Source organism: Rhea pennata, chromosome 11 (assembly GCF_028389875.1).
Source record: "Rhea pennata isolate bPtePen1 chromosome 11, bPtePen1.pri, whole genome shotgun sequence".
In the NCBI taxonomy this organism is placed as follows: Eukaryota; Metazoa; Chordata; class Aves; order Rheiformes; family Rheidae; genus Rhea; species Rhea pennata.
The window spans coordinates 4,341,928-4,360,004 of NC_084673.1; the positions used below are offsets into that span (position 1 = coordinate 4,341,928).

Genomic DNA, 18,077 nt, shown 5'->3' on the forward strand with positions numbered 1-18,077 from the left:
TTTGGAAAAAGGGGTTTTATCCATGCAAATTCAATACAAAATCTATTTACAAAAAATAATAGTAGGAACTTTTTTCAAAAAAAAAAAATACATGTTGGAAGCTCCAGCAATAATGGAAGTCCTGAAAAAAGATACAGTATTGTACAAGTAGACAATCTTAAGTGTGGAAAATGCATTTTACAAGAACATGAAATGCAAAATGAATCAAAATGCACTATCAAATAGATGTTGAAAGTATTATACATTTTTATCATCTAATTAAATGATCGCTCTCCAGCTGTGCCGCAGAATTACTTCTGTCATGTCTTGCACACGTTTACACATTGATGATTTGGTTACATTTTCTTTTCTGAGCTTTATAATCACAAGTACAAAATAAAATAACTGAATATCAACCGAGTGATAATTGTAAAGCAATCATGTTTCTTTGTTCTACACATTACACAATAATAAAAAGTATTCACATTATTCCCAACATAATACACCTCACCAGCTTTTTGCAATGCCTGTGTACGTCCTTCATGGGCGTTACAAAGATTTGCATTAACTGTTGGTGGACTAACATTAACAGTTGCAATTTGGAAATTCCCACAGTTGCAGCAATGCTTCCTGTAACACACGGATTCAGTAAACAGAACTCTTAATATTTGCATATGCAGAGCCCAATCTTGCACACGCTCCAGAAAGACTATTAACACTGAATTATGGAAGTTTCCATGCCAGCAATGGCACAACCAAATCCGAAACAAATTCTGAAAAGCTTTCACTGTTTCACTTCAATTTTAAAACAAAGTAAAAAGTGGTTTTGGACTTATTTCCATATACAAGCTATTTCACAATCTGCCTCAGTAAAATTAGAACAGTTTTACTGGGGGTAAGGGAGGAGGGAATGTCAAGTTTGCCTTATTTCACACAGTTTTGAAAGAACTACAGAAATCGTTGTTAGTGCCAAGAATTTGTTATAAGTGACTTATTTTATGCTGTAGCTCAGTTACAAAACTACTGAGGGAAATTCTAGTTTCACTGAAGTCAATGGAAAGTTTCTCAAAAGGATTTATTTTGTTGTTGCTTCATGCTATTCTTCTCCATTTATGTTTGCTAAGAGACTAAAAGAGTCATGAAAGCTCTTTGGGTTTTTTTTCTTTTCTTTCTTTTTCTTTTTTTTTTTTTTTTTAAGGTTAGGATTCTGAAGCACATACACAAAACATTAAAAATACACTCCTTTAAAAATGTAGTTGTCTATAAAACGTTTGAACTGAAGATGACCGACATTGTTTTTTTTCCTTCCACAGAAATTGATTAGATAGACTTACAGCAATCCCCTTTGCCTCCCAAGTTTTCCAAAAAAAAAGAAGGTCTAAAATAGCCATTGAATAAATATAACATGTAACCATAACTTCAAATTATACATTGTCAGAATTGTACTATGTGATATACTTAAAACAAAACAAAGCTGCATATTCTTTTGTAAAAATACGGAGTCAAAACTACTCCAGTACAGTGTCAAGTTTAAACTGAAACTAAGTTGACCAGAAATCCTATTTTAACAGTCAAAATCAAGAATTGTATTCTTTCCAGGAAAATAATAATTTACCTTCATATTTACATTTCAAAAAAATCTGTGCCATAAAATTCCCGATTGAAAAATGGTTACTGGTCCTTCCTTTGTACATGCCATAGTATGTTTTCCACGTGGAAAACAGTATTACTGTTTTTGTTCCCTTATTTGACAGGACAACATACACCAGTCTGCTAGAGGCATGGTGCAATTTTCAGTCAGTGCAGTTCTCTAGTTCCTATAGCGAGCTTTCTCTCTAGCCTACTACATCAGTATTTGCTGATGGGAGTTAAATAGTGCCAAATGGCTACTTATCTATTACTCTCAAAATCTTAGCATTTCTGTTTAGATTCCATAGATTTATTTAAAAGAGTTCTGCAGCCTATTATGTGGAAGGCTGTTCCCTCCAGATGTTGCCCAGGAACCAGCAGGTGAGCCTGGACATATGCTCCTTAGCTCCCTGCCTCAGGTGGGTTCTTGTGACCATAGATCTGTGCAGAGCTGCCTGCACAGGTTAAGGATCTGCCAGGAACTGGTCTGCTTTCTTTAATGTATGGTAGTTTGAAATAAATTATTTCTTCCTCTAATAATTCCCTTCTAAAGTCTCTTCACAGTGAAATTCTTCAATATAAAATCAAAGAGCACCATCTCCTTGGACAAGATTTTGCCTTTCCAATTGCAGATCATGGCTTTTTATTTTATTTTTTTTTTTAAATCAAATGGGTAATCCGTAAACAAGAAATTTAACTTTTTTTTAAAAAGAACATATAAGGTCAGTTTAACATGATGTACTTCATCACGGAAATACATATATTACCCTGACTTAGCATGGAAAAAGACAAATTTGGTTTACTAATACAAAATCATCTCCTATCAGGAGGAACTGCTAAAAAATGCTGCAAAAACTACCACTGTTAAGTTGCTTTAAGATGAAATCCACAATTCAGACTGAAAAATACATTGGTTTAAATTAAGGTGACTGAATTTTTGGAATTGGTACATTATTAATGTGCTTGTCTCTGCACAGGCACACAGATTTATTCTCAGGCAGTCAGGCAGATTGCAGCCTTATCACATACACAAGAGCCACCTTTTGCACAAGCATTTAGAAGTCAGCAAAAGGAAGTAATGCCGGAGCTTTGTTCTCCTCTTCAGTATTGAGAAGAGATGTGAAAATCTGGTTAGTGGAAAAAAAATAAATGTCTTTTCAATTTTAGTTTAAATCTGCCTACAGGTTTACATCAATAATCTGAGAATACTTCTGCTAAATCACAATTTTAGAGCAACAAAAAAACCCCAATGGTAGTCCTCACTCACCTGCACTTTCACTGAGGCTACATAGCTTCCCAGAGATTGAAAACTGGGCTTCAGAGTAATCTTTCCTGCCATCTTAATGATATATTTGGCACATAAGAATATTTTAAAATAAAAGGATCAATGTAATCTAGTTGCCTTCGATTTACCAGAGATCGCTGATTTTAGTAATTCCTTTTAGAATTATCGTAGCTTACAGTAGACTCTACAAAACACTACTGCCAAGAATTTCATAACTAAAGCTTTGCTCATGACAAACAAGTTTAACTAAGCCTTGTTTGCCATGGTCTGCAGCTTTGGTTTTCTATAAAGAATGGAACCTTTACTGAAGTCAACAACAAAACTTACACTGACTTCAGTGGAGCTAGGATTTTACCCAGAAATTATGACAACTCATGTCAGTTATTTACTGTTTCAAATGTATTCCTCTGCATTTTATAATGTTTTCAATTCTCAGTTACATTTTGGAAGATATTCAGCTATAGGGGTATATATATAGGAGTTTCTGGATCCTCTGCAATACCCCAACTAGCACATGGAATTAGCTATATTATATAATAGTTGTGAAGCATTTCTGAGATACTGCATATGAAGTCACCAAACTTTAAAACAAACATTTTAACGCCACTACTTCAAGATCTCACACTACCTGGGACATTATTGCTTAAAGGAAAAATCATTCACATGTGACATAGTGCAGCCATTCAAACATCCAATGACATAAGAAATAGAAAAAAAAAATACACAAGGCCAGAAGCCCTCTGTCAGTATGCTGTTCCATTCAATAACTTACAGTTTCATCTCACATTATTGCAGTAACTTTGTATAGCATCTACAATAACAAAAGCACCCTAATTCTTATATTTCTTAGTAAAACTTAATGAATTTTCCTAAAACTTTTAATGTTCTTTTCCTCAAGTCAGAAGCATAAGCTTCAAATGACCGCAATAGCAATTAGGTAGGCTTCTGACAAATGTTTTAAAAACCCCTATCAGCTGTGCCAAATATTAAGTAATCACTTTACATCCTAAACAAAATAGAAGAAGGTTATCGCAAATGTACGAAATGTCGGGAGCAGGGATTCTGGGATCACAGTAGTTCAATATTGCCACCAGAGCAATTTTCTCTTACAAAAAGCAGAGAGAGTGGGGAGGAGGAATATGCAGTAAAAAAACAAGGTGAAGTTACTGGATCTGTGAACAAACAGAAAAAGAAAAATAGAGACAAGCTGGGATCAAATGGAAAGGCAGAAAGGACATCAGGCAAATTCTCATACAGGGAAGACAGTAACTATTTCCACTGGCCATTTTAAAACTGAGTGCTGTTTCAACGTTTTTAGTATCTCTTTTGCAGTTGCTCAACCCCCAAAAATCACGAAGGGATTAGCTAACTGTAGCATGGTTTTAAACAATTTGTGAAAGCAGCTAAAGAAAGATGAGAAAAGAATCATCTAGACATGCTCGACCATTCCTCAAATTGCTCCTGTGAATACTGGAAGGTCCTGATCTTTTGCAAGGCTAAAAAGGAAATCCTGTAAGAATCCTGATTACCCTTCCCCATGATGCCTGATGAAAAACATGAAGAGCGGCTGTAATAATTTCCACAACACGGTAAAACAAGACTGCTTCTAGCAAGTTTGTGTGGAAGAACACCAGAGTGCTTAAAAAGCTAAATGCTGTTTTAGTGGTTTTCGACTCAGGAGATAAAATTCAAAACGACTACCTTCAACTTCATATCTAGTTTGAGCTATGTTGGAAGTAAAAATGGTAAGCAGCTGGCATACTGGAAGAGAATTCTTAATGTTTACATTATAGTAACAATCATCTCCCTGACACACTGTATTGTCTCAAGAAACAAACAAACAAAAAAAATAATAATCAATGAATGAAAAAACCTCACTCTAGTCAGCAAGCTAAGATTGAATTTAGTTCTAATTGGAAAAAATAAAGCGTTACTTTAGGATCAGAACACATTTAAAATATGACAATGAAATAGTCGTGTAAATCCATTCAAGCCACATAATCCAGGTGAAAATTTAATTTCTTTACAGTTAGCAAGTCTGGGCCTACCATACTAAAACAGAGTAGAATTTTTTATTGTCAAGTATCATAGCAAAGAATGGAAAGACAACAAACCATTCTTAAATTATATTCTGCAAGTGCAGCAGAGAAAAATCTTGCTTAGTGAATTATATTGAGCTTACTCATTTTAGTTTTAGCAAGACTTTTCTGATACTGCCTCTAGCAAAAAATACTCATTTTAGAAGTTTAAATCTCTATGTGAAGGATTTGAAAACAATTAGAAATAAACAAACTAGCAGGTCTCAAAGTCTAAGCAATCCAGTTTCCTTAAGCAAATATTTATCTAACCAACAATTTGTAACAATGACTTTGCAAATTAAGTTTTAACTAACTTTTCAATGAGTTGTACCTTGAGAATACACTATATAAACAATAGTGTATTTTAATCATTACATATGAATCAGTCTGTTTCACTTCATTTTAAAATATAACTTAAAAAAAACCTTGTAACTGGAAGTTTATTTTCTCTCTCAATGATTGATATTCAGGACAATTATAACTGGAATAAGTAGTAAGTGATACCCCTCCCTCATTCTTTTATGAATTTCATCAAATGGTTTCTGGATCAATTGGCAAGAACAGATTTTTACACATTGCTAAACATATCTCTCAATCTAAATTAACAGCTTAAATGAGAAAAATCAGTGACACAGTCAGAACCTAATATTTTCTTTCCTTTTTCTTCTTCTTCTTTTGAGCTATCTACTCGTGAAGAACAAACCAATGCAAACAGACTTTCTTCTTCTTCTTTTGAGCTACCTATTCATGAAGAAAAAACTAATGCAGACTTACTACAAAATTACCAAATGATTTGCAGCTTTTTTTGGAGAGGAATTCAATTGTGTATAGTTTTAGAATGTTCTCAGAAATTGAGAACTTGTGCAGAAGTAAACAAGTATATATACCCAGGAGTTTAACTACCTCTGTGGGAATATTTCTTTTCCTCCACATTTGTCCAGAAAAGTCTAATGTCTCAGCACAGTGACATTTGTACAAAGTCATTTGTGTGCTACACCACACACTTGTGTAAATTCTACAATAAACCCTGTAAACACTAAAAATAAACATCCCAACACTGACATTTTTCAACTAAATTATGAATATATCTGTTGTAAAAATGTAACGTGAAATCAGGAACAATATTACATAAAATCCTGAAAGTCACAGAATAAACCTGAGATTTTGGCAGTTTTATCAAAAATGTCCTAAATTACTTTGTATGCATCACTAGTCCTCACGTCTTACTCACTGTGTACATTACTGTGTGTCCCAAACAAAAAGTAGACAACCTCTTTTGTCTAACAATACATTAAAACAAAAGTGATTAGGTATCAAATTAAATATCATAAATAAAAACGTATTTACAGTATTTTCTAATCATTAGACAATAAAATAACCAATTAAACTGTGCAATAAACTTAAAACATCCAACACCAAAAAAGTGAAGTATTTAAGTCTTCACATACTGACTTTACAAAAACTATTAAAATATTTAAAAATTCCCCTTGTATCTATTTTAAACAAAGAAATTGCAAAATGTTTAAGACTGTTAAGAGTTATCAATTACACAGGCACTTCACATGTAAACAATCTACAGTACAACTGAAAAAAATATTTGGCACCAACCTAGAAGACTGGAAAAACTTAAAACGTGTTTTTTCCCATTCTATGCTGTTCGTATAATTACCATAAATTCATACTAAATACTGGCAATGTTAGAAGCGTGTAAGTTGCAATCAGGAGTGCAAGAAATAGAACTCAAACTTCAAGCCTTCTGAAAGAGTAAAAGTGGATTACTTGGGATCAGACACAAGATTTTTACCATCGCATCAATGCTACATTTTTGTTTCATCTTTAAACCAAATGATTGCATTTAATCTTTCAAGTAAGGTGTTTGGGTTTTGTACTTCTAAAGAAATTCAAACACCATTTTCAAGGTAGGGAAAGAAATCCATCTTTTATCTGTAACATCATGAGATGTTACAGCAGCTTTTATGGCAGCTTTTGACTTATGTTAACAGGAAAGAGAACTTCAATCTCTGTGTATCTACTTACAAAAAAATCATTTTGTTCTGTTAACTGTCAGCTAAGGTTTTACGTACAATTCCAAAGTAAGGCTCTCTACAGCATCTGGACACATATTACTTTTTGATGGCTTGGATGGTCCAATTCAGGAAGCTTAATTGCCCCAGAGCAATCCATATCAACAGACCGAACGGTAGGTTGTTTAGCTTCCAAGAAGTCATGTTACATGGAGGAAAGCTGAGATAGTTTCAACGTGGGTAATTCAAGCAGAGCTTGAACTGTGAGGCCAACTTTCACCAGACCCCTCTCCTCCAGTATGTGATGAGGCAAGCAAAGTCTTTCCTGCAAAATAAAGTAGTACAAGCATTATGCTTGACTGGTTTTTCCAATCTGGGTAACAAAAGTATTTTCTCTGAAGTCACATATACCTCACTACTAGACATACACACAGAAAATGGCTTTGACTTTAGATTTTGCATGTGGCTCTCTAAGGTAACAAGAGAGCCCAAAAATTAATTACATTACTATCTTACAGTAGGAGGATGAAAAATTCACTCAAACTATAAATGCACAATGAGTGAAAACACATTTAAAATGTTAAACTACAACAACAGCAGAAGATACATAAAAGACAGTGCTAATTTTGTAAAGCCAAAGACCATCTTCTCTTCACAATCAGAGTAAGGCTGATGGGCAGTGCTGGCTCAGTGGCCTACTTTTCCCTTTCCATTATTTTTGTACGAGGGACAACTAGAAAGTGCTGATAGACTACGTTCTCAGTAATTAACCATTGCCCAGTGAAATCCTCTTTCAGTTTTAGAAGGCCTCGACAGCACAACCTGGACTTTTTCCTCCCCCATGCTAACTCTTGTTACAGGTAACTCAGTATGTGAATCTTTGAATTCTTAACTTCTGAAAGACCTATGGTTTCATGCAAGACAGAAGCCGAGACAGGGCAGAAATCCATGGTTTTAAGTCCATGAACTAACTTTCTTGTTCCAGTAAAGTGGGGTGAGAAAGATTTTTGTATCTCCTAAGGGGCAGAAGATGGTTTAACATTTTCATCCACATTGAGGAAAGTAAGAGGATGAATGTGGGCAACAGCAACATGATAATGAGCCACAACAACTGTGCTAAAACACTTAATTATCAGTTAGACTACATATTTCTGTAGTATGATCTGCAAGATTTTTCCTAGCCAGACAATGAATTTCATGCCAAAGTTGAGTAGCTAAACTAAAACTTTCAAATATTACAGCAAAAATTATCTCACATAGTTCTTCCGTTCTTTGTTTCACAAGGAGGTCATTATCATTTACTACATGGAACTAACCAGAAATCGATAAGAGAGGAAGTGGCTTGCTCAAGTTCATGCCACCAACTAGAAACGGGGAACTTGACTTTTTTCATAGCATTAAAGTTCCCTGATCAGCATTTTTATCACTAAGCTCCCTAAATTTATGCTGAAAAAATGAACTGCCGTACTGCTGACGTATGTTCTGCAACTATTATAAATAAGTATAGTAGTCAATAAAGCAGTTAGTATACCTGTGGAACGCCCAATTTTTTACAAGCATCAAGGAAGTTTTCAACATTTCTTCGGCACTTTGCCATACTGAGTTTAGGCTGTAAAGACAGAATATTAGATCTTTGTCATACATTTGTAAAGGACTATGTATTTCTGATGCAAATTCAGTAACAGTTGCTAAAACACAAACTAGAACACAAAAACAAATTCTGTGAACATTCAGTATAGGACAATAGCTTTTAAATCAAACTTCTGAGCCTTTTTTAATGCTTCTTGAAGGAAAATTGAGGTGGCAAGTGTAGCCAATTAATATGGTAAACATGATTCATAAGTTTTACTACTGAACTTTAACAGTATGTTTTCATGTAAGATACAGTTAAGAGAGAAACGACTTACCACTGCTGGCGATGGTACGTGAATGCTGGCAACAGAACGTGGCCTTATGTGATTGGCTAAATGGCAAAGAATGACTCCATCCATCAATGCCGCTCCAATATCATCTGGCAAAATTACTTTTAACCTTGATTCAAGATTCTGTTAAATAAATAAAATTCCATAGGAAGTCACTTCCAACCTTGGGTGAATTTTTAATTTTATACCCAGAACTTGTTTTAAAACATTAGCTTTAAAAAGGACATGCTAATACTAAATGGCTATTTCACTCATGCACCAGATGATAATTAAAAAGCGCAGGAAATGGTGGCTGGAAAGGTCCCACACTTGTGTTGCAAGACAGAGAAGGGAAGCAGGGAATACTTTTTTTATCCCATTCCAACAGCAAGCCTTCATGGATCAGGATATGGACCAGACAGAACAGAAACAGTCCTTACAGAAGTCACAGCCAAAACTAGTACTACTCTGGAAAGCTAAGCTTCTACCACAGCATTTATCATTCACAATGAATTTACAGTTAACTAAAATCATTAAATATCTTTAAAATAGAGCTATACAGAAAACATCTTACTGGTAGTTTGAATTTAGATCTCATTTGATATTAGGTAATGTACAGCAAGCTTCTACACACAAAAAACACCTGGCTATTCTTTAAGTCTCAGGTGAAGCACACAAATAGCAGTACACACTGAAATACACTCTTATAATTTCCCTAGGAATATCAGATACCTAAAAATATTTTCCTGCATTCAGCTAAAAATTTTTGATTCCTGTTGACCAAAAATACTACCAGTGTACTCTGTGGTAAAAAAGCATCCCAATGATACACTTTTGTTGCTTAATTCTACTGTAACTGCCTGTTGTCAGACAGGGAGAAAGAGAGCTCTGTTGCACAAAATTCCTTGGGAAGAAATATCACTACAATACCCTAGTATAACTGGAATGATTCCCAGGCCTTTATAATAAAGGTGTAAATCGTAACACAGCGCAAACTAAATACACTGCACTCAATAGCTTGAACTAATATACTAAATAAGGGTACATACATTGCGAAGCTGTCTTATTTGTTCCCTTTCTTCCCTTAAATGCTCCATTTTCCTCCTCATTGTAAATCCAGGATCCATCGCTCCATAGTCCTGGCGAGATGTACGGCTAAAAGCTGTTGAATATTAGTGAACTTAGTTTTCAGAATTCAGATTTTAACAAGTGCAATGATAAAATCCACCAACAAGGACAAAATGGGGGCGGGGAGGCGGGAGAAAGCTGCAGAACTTTCCAGAACTGATGCTTTTCAGAATCCTAAGGAAAAGGCTGCTTTCTGTGAAACAGAACTTTCAAAGTACATGGATCATCTTATTTAACTGCAAATTTGTAACTAGAAAATACGGGGGTAGAACACACAATACACAAATATCTGTTTGATGTATATAATTTCCTTTGTACATTAGTAGGCTTATCTTGAAGCCTAGCATTGCCTGTTAAATACTCTTTAACTATATACACCCATTATTAATTTTCATTGTCAGAAAGCTTTTAATATGATCAACTCTATTATTTTATGGAATGCTGGCAAATAAGTTTTTGAAGCAATTCCATTCTATTCTTAAGTAGTCTAGCCTGTACTTTTGAGAGAGCAAAAGATTCAGTATTTAATTCTTCAGAACTTTCTTGCTTCTAATAGTTTGGGGTTTTAGCAAGAGATTTAACATTCCCCCGCCCCCCTCCCCCCAAAAAATGACAAGTAGCATAGCAGACATTCCTGAAATCACTGCTCTGATCTTTTACATTATGAGAATACACATTTTGTATACAGAGAAATACAATAGTATTTTACTTACAATGTTTATGGAAGTATCTAAAAACCCATTTTTTTTCTGTAACACAACATCTTTTGTGACAGAGTGAATTGTTCTCAAAACTATGCTATGTCAAGAGTAAGGCTTCAAAGCCATACAAGGTTTTTTCCTCATAGCCAAGAGATAAAATGCCATGTGTCACTCAAAAACAGAAGGGAAAGGAGAGCTTTAGAAGTGTTTTGCAGACGTGAACTGGCAATGGCTCCTCGGAAGCCTGCTGCTGCACCAGGGAACAAAAAAAGCAGGTAGGGGGGCAGACAAGTGGTAACACAATCTTGCTTGCTCCTATCAAATCTGCATCTTCCTGCAGCCAAGGCTGTAGATAACTCAAAAACCTCTAAATGAGCAGCACGGGAAGCACAGCAGGTTGTGCTTCCCTCATACATGCAACTATCTGGCCCAGAAGTCTCACTTGACTGCTTAAAATTCGCAAGTGGCCAGGGCCGCTGAAGGAGCCACCTGCATGACCTTAGCCAGACATTCTGCTACTGATGGATCACGAGTGACTATTACGGAGGTCCAGCTTTGTTAACATACAGACCAAATTAAACTGAAGGGTTAGGATCATTTTTCTTAATGCTTTTCTAGAAAGACTTTTCCAGTTAATACTACTCTTCTCTCGAGGGAACAAAGATTGCACAGTGGCCTTTCCAAACTACGGTTTCCAATCCAATATTCATACCGACAGTTCCAAACAAAGAATAATGTACCACATTAAAAAAGTTTTTCTATTATTTCTTTTTATGTTTCAGAGGAATGAAAATCTGCTTTAGACAACACCATCTGACACAGCTGTCTTATGGCAGACTGGCAGATTCTGGAAGATCTAAGCACAACAAGGCGCGAAGCCATTGAACTGGCAAAGCGTGTTCCACGTATCCTTTCATAGGACAAATGACAAAAACCTACTTCTCTTGAAAACCTCCTGCCTCAGCCATCAGGTCTCAACAACAATTGCACAGTCCTCTGTTCTTCGTGGGTGACTAAATAGGCAGAAAATAAATTAATGAAATAACAAATCACCGTGCAATTTGGGCAACTTTCAATTATTAGTTTGCCAAAGCAGCTGTCTATGCCTTTCCCAGTACTGTTTGTGGTAAACACTGAGTGGATTGCAGTACTGTGGCCTCTTTGTATTCGTTCCAGTTCATGCATCTGCTATCCTTATTGTCCGTTCCAGCCAGAGGAATAAACATCTGCTCTATCAGGCTATGTCAGAGAAGAGCAACTTACCTGACCTTGGTTTAAGACCAAATGGACCATGAGAGTTACTGTCTGTCCTTTCATAATCCTGTTAAAAGAGAAAGTCAATTTTCTTCCACTCATTTACAAAATTAACTTCTGTTCCCATCAAGATAAAGTTTAAATTACTCCTGCCTAAGGTGAGTCCTTTTTACTTATTAACACTTAACATCAACTTTTTTTTTAAAAAAAAATGTTTACTTTGAATTATGAAGATTTTTCTCATGCCACCATCTAACATGAGAAATGTACTCAATCTGGTATGTACAGCTCATGTCGCTGTATTTGGCAGATGCTTTCCTCATTCTGCTCCCTCAGGTTCCCTTCTGACGTTAGATGGAAATAATTACCTTCTTTGGTATATTTTATTCATAGCTTAGTAGTGCAATCACAGTGAGACTTGCATGGATTTTCCTTAGAAATGAACATAACCAATAAACCAAGCTGTGAAGCTGTACCACAGAGGTGAAGACAGATTTGTGAAAGATGAAACTCCTTAAGAAGTCTCAGGATCTCTGGCTTATCTATGATAGACAAAATACTAAACTACAAGTAATTAAGATTTTCTGAACTGCTACTTCAGTGTGGATACCAGTAAAATATGCCAAATTTGATTTCTCTTATTAGTTATCTTCATTAAAAATGATAATGGAGACCAAACAATGTATCCTTCTGACAAAGCAGTCCAAAAATATACATACATACATATATACATATACACACATATATATATACATATATATATGAGAGATTAGATAGTTGCAAAGGTTAAAAAAGTTGAAGAAATTAACATTGTGTTGATATCTATCTCTAATTCCTATTTATATCTGACTTATTATGAAAGGCATGTGAAATATTAATTTCCTTTGAAACGAGAAATAGAAAACAGCTTAACATTTGTATGGGAAGTCTGATGACAACAGTAATGTGCATAAAGAAATGTGTGTTGAATGAAAAACAAAACCACAAACTTGTACCTCAGATGACACAGGAGACTGTGGGGACACATTAGTATTATCACTGTCTTGCTAAAAAGAAGTCAAAAAGATGAAATTATAAAATGAAAATTATGATTCCACAAGAAAAGCATGAAATTATGAAATACACAATACATGAAAAATGCAACATCAGTCAAGCATGGCACATTGGTAGCAACTGCATTTAAACACATGTAGAATCAAGTAAACACTGTTCACTGTTTAGGCAAGATATTACTTTTTTATCACCTCTGCTTGACAGCTGAATTAGCTTTCTTATTCCCAAAGTATGTAAATATCCTCCTTTTCTTCAATACCCCATCTTACTGACTTTTTTTTTTAAACAAATAGGAGTGTAATACCTATTCTGCTACACTTATCTTACTATACTATTGCTATAACATTTTCGAATACAAAGTTTGCTTGTATAGACTGTAGTCAACATTCTGCTGTTCCATAACTGTGTCTCCTAAGCATTCATAAAATACAAATAAATACTATACATTTCACAGGATTACCATGGCTCACCTCATCATTTTCATTTCCACTTGAACTCTTTCTGGAAGACTTATACTGCAAAACACACACAATTAGTACTTAAAATGCAACTATCATTTTCATTTGAATCGAATAGCTTGATATCAGCCAGATGTTATTTATTACTGATAAAATGGCTGACAATCTTTTTCTTTTTTTAAACAGAATTTTCAAAGGAGGGAAAAAAAGGAAAAAAAGAAAAAAAAAAGAACATGAAGTTCCTAGGCTAGCCAGGAACTTCTTTATGCTGACTAAAAGGTAAGTATATTTGAAAAATACATACTGTTACAATGCGAACGCTGTATACACATTTGATCCAAGTGAAAAGATCTGAGCAACTTTTACTCTGAAGCATTATTAGTAAAAATTGTATAACTAAAGTTACAAAAAGAAACATTCTTAAAAATAACTAAGATTGCTTAGCACTGTAAATGAAGAAGGGATTGCAGAAAGAAAGTTACATAAATGGTATCTATGAAAACAAGTGTATTTCATTGTGCGCACAGCAAACGTACAGGCAGAACTAAACAGTTCTATCACTACACTAACAACGAAATGTGGTACATGTGTACAACCAGCCTACCTGTTTTTATGATACAACATATGATACAGGCTGGATTAAAAGACTAGCTCTGGAACTAGAAAGACAGCTCTCTATCAGAGATCTGACTTAGCTGATGCATGCATCATTACATGAATAGTTACATGAATTTTAAAAAGGAAGAAAAAAAATCTGAGCAGCAACTATATTATTGGAGTAATATTAATAAACGTACTGGCCAAACTTTTGTGCTGTGCCACAAAAAAGGTGTTCTGATTCTCACAGGCACAAGCATTTTTCTAAGGTACCAGTACAATAACAATGAACAAGTTGCACAATAAAGATACCCTCCATGTATTTCTGGATACTGATACAAGTAAATTTTCGCTATTTTAATAATGCCCACTGCTACAATTTGGTGTGCATTATTAAGATACTCATTCACATTTGAGGTCAAGAAAACTCGTGTTAGAACACAACTCTAAATTCTTGAGGAAAAAAAATAGCTACTATAAGACAAGAATATTTCACATACATAGCATGTTCTGCTTTTTCTAGAATTTAGTTTCTTGGAAATTCCCTAGCACTTCATGAAGGCTATGGTTTACATGTTTGACGGCAAAGACCCAAAACCACTCATTTTATAAACCAAAAATTTAATTTCAACTCAATCTAATATTCGTCAGAAATAACCTATTTCTCTACAGTGTGTGCAAACAAATGTTATCTGGCAATGCAGTAAATTTGAATTCGTTTTGCAACAAGCAGACACTGACATCTGGTGACCAATGATACACACTACAAACAGCAAAATATCTAGAGTGAATTTCTCCTCTAAAAAGCAAACTGATATGGAAGAACTAAAATGCGTAAGTCACATGCAAAATTAAAAGCATAACAACCTATCTTATTTTGTAATGCTGTTTTTTTATTCTCTTCAACACCCCCCACCAAAAAAAAGGAAAAAACCACAACCAAATCAACCAACCAAAACACACCCACACAAAGCTTTTGGTATTATTAAGAGAAAAAAAAAAAGAAAGAAAGAAAAAAAGAAAAAAAAAAGCCTGAAGAAGCCAGGACAAAAGAAAAAAGCAAACTAAATATTCCCCTCATTACCTTAAAATACTCTTTTCTAATTTGTTTACTTCTCCTCCTTTCTTCATTCTGCCAAATCACTGGCTGTGTTTCTGGCCATTGCTGCTCATCCATTGGATCTTTCTGGTTTTCCAATGGCTGTAAGTTTTAAAAACATTTACATGACAGGTAAATATACAAAGCTGCATTAGCACAAATTATTATGAATTACAATTAAAAACTGGCTCTCCCATAATCTAGCTTTATGAGACAAAAGTGTTACTAGTCTCAGTGATGGTCCAGGTGGAAATCACTTCCTCTCTTTCAAATTCTAAAACATTTCATAGAGGAAAAGGCACCTATGAAATAAATAACTACCCCCAACCCCCCAATCTTTTTATCTACTGCACTGAGTTGTTTTTTTTTTTTTTTTTTTTTTTTTTTAGGAAACCAGCTAAGACTACCATAAATAACAGCTTGTAAAGACAGTTAGAATTGTGGTTAGCTACTAATGCTAATCTAATTCCTGAATCTGAATATTCACTACACTGGGAAAGGATGACTATTACAAGACTTTTATTTTTTTTTAAATTATCTGTTTGCTGTTCTTATATAAAAGGAAACATAGAGCAAGTGGCAGCATAAAAACTTTAGAATATCCTTTATATTTATGGATAATAAACTATATTATCCAAAAACGCTGGATAATATAGTACTTCGAAGGAGCCAGCTAGGGGAGATTTATTCATAATATAACAATGAATGTGTATACATATACATACTCTATTAAAAACAAAAGCAGACAGTCCAAAGGAAACATTTCGTAACAAAGAAAAAACACACAAGGAATGCATTTCCCAAGATTTCTTCCTTTTAGAATACTAAGCCAAATAAAGCAATCAAACAACTAATGAATGAAAATGCAAAACAATAACAACAAAATCTTTAAAGTTTCACTTCACTTTTGTCATGTCAGGCAAGTTTCTTAATGAGTTGTGGAAAAACCTATATAATTCAAATGATTAAGATTTTTTTTTAAAATGAAATAATAGTGCGGTGAGGTAATAAAAGTTATATGTAAAGAAAATCAAAAAAATCAAGTAAACGTTATTTATGTCTCATTAATTTCAAGATCTCAAGTACATTCTCACCCCCCCCACACACACTACCTGCATTACAAACGTAACAAAAGTCAAATTGTCTTGAAACAGTAACGGGAAGCTTTACACAGGAAACAGTAAAATTTGTACTATGCTTTCTTACTGTTTGATATTATTTTACATTTAGATATTTACCTGCCAACTGTATGGAGACAATAGAGAGTTTCCTTCATCTGCTGAGATACTAAAAATCAAGATGACAGACATTAAATTTCCTTACTACGCTTCCATATACTGTAACATCAAGTTACTTCAAAAGTCCAAAAAAGTGAACACAATGTTTAGATCCAGCTTTTCTGCAACACTATAATATTCTGATTTGCTGCATAATGATATTACAAACTGGCTAGAAGGATGACCACTTGGTTAAAATCTCAATTAGTATTTCTCTCTCCTTTACAGCATGCTCACAATACCTTCACATAACTCTGTACTTTTATCAGTCAAAGGCTGTATCTGAATAGTGTTAGCTGATTTTAAGAAACCACTAACATGCCTTAATTGTTTTGTTTCTCAAAGAGGTAAGTATTTTGTTCGAAGTTAAGAAAAAGCGTATTTGTTTGGAAGAATCATATACTTCATCTCCTTGTTATCGTCACACAGTAAAGTGGAGGCTTTTACATAACAATGAAAGAGAAAAATATTTTAGGATAAAACAGTGCAACTGCAAAAGCTCAAGTATATATTGAAGGGCCAAGCACAGTGCCTGAATTTACTAAAAGTTTTCTGCTAACAAAAAGTTTGAAGCTGGTGTCATTTTCAATTCTTCTGTCAGAATCTTTTTGTGAAGCTCGTTATCTTTACCCATAACCACTTCAGTCATTCTAACAACCGGGCAGAGAATGGGCTTAGAAGCTGTGAGATACACCAAAAGGCTACCAGGTGGGGACCAAATGCAAGAAGGCCTTAACACCCTGATCAATTCTAAAAAAATTCTTAATAGACAGCAAACTGGCACATAAAGTGAGATTGACTTTCTTCACTTCTATTATCTCATATTCCTTTTCTTTCCATTTATCTTGAACCAATAATCCTACTTTTTACAGCTGTTAGCTCTTTAGCATAGGAAATTTGTCCAAATGATGTCCATTACCTCGATAAGCAATCTAGCTGAGAATTCTAGCAACTGCTACAATAAACAGTTCAATCCTGCTGTTGATCTATGATTGTATCTATTAACTATGACATATTTTTAAAAGTGGAAATTCTTTAGGAGAAATTCTTTAGAATCTTTCTATTCTATTTGTACGTACCTTACTAGGGCTCCTAAGCATCAGTGCAATGAAATAGCAAGTAGTCTGTGACATCTACCTTGTACACACACCTCAAAAAAAAAGTAGTTTTTCTTTAAAAGGGAAAAAACCCTCAGAGCTGCTTGTTTCACATAAAAAACAGTAAGACAAATGTAACCTTCCCTGGATTCCTCTGTAATACGAAGTCTGACATAGCTGTGTGCTACAGTAGGTGACAGCATCCTAAAGAATAGAAATTGTGGAGTAAATAACCAAGGACAGGAAAGCTCCAGGTGCAAATGAGTAACAGCTGCATCATGGTTCATGTAACCAAAGGACAGGTACACAACAACCTCTGCAAACTCTCAGATACTGGTGAGAGAAGATAGCCAGAACAGGATGCATCCCATTGAAATATCAATACTGCGTGCCTTTCATGTTTGGATGAAGGTTTTCCTGATCTGCACAGAACGACAGAGAGCAGTTACTACCCAATGGTGCTCTCTAGCAACACCAGCAATAATTATAGGTTCTCGTCTCTCAAATTCAAAGTCAA

The 18,077-nt window shown here is 34.7% G+C and overlaps 1 protein-coding gene across 2 annotated transcripts in view; it reads right to left on the reverse strand.

Moving 5' to 3' along the window:
• Positions 1-6,882: 6,882 nt before the first annotated feature.
• Positions 6,883-18,077, reverse strand: part of LRCH2 (leucine rich repeats and calponin homology domain containing 2) — a 40,756-nt gene continuing 29,561 nt past the window's right edge. For both annotated transcript variants that reach the window (XM_062585065.1, XM_062585066.1), the window contains 9 exons: positions 16,425-16,473; positions 15,172-15,288; positions 13,503-13,547; positions 12,975-13,025; positions 11,989-12,046; positions 9,946-10,058; positions 8,903-9,040; positions 8,527-8,604; positions 6,883-7,320 (listed from right to left, as the gene is read on the reverse strand). In XM_062585065.1, coding sequence (XP_062441049.1) covers positions 7,201-7,320; positions 8,527-8,604; positions 8,903-9,040; positions 9,946-10,058; positions 11,989-12,046; positions 12,975-13,025; positions 13,503-13,547; positions 15,172-15,288; positions 16,425-16,473 — 769 coding nt within the window. In that variant the 3' untranslated portion in view covers positions 6,883-7,200. The remainder of the gene's footprint in view (positions 7,321-8,526; positions 8,605-8,902; positions 9,041-9,945; positions 10,059-11,988; positions 12,047-12,974; positions 13,026-13,502; positions 13,548-15,171; positions 15,289-16,424; positions 16,474-18,077) is intronic.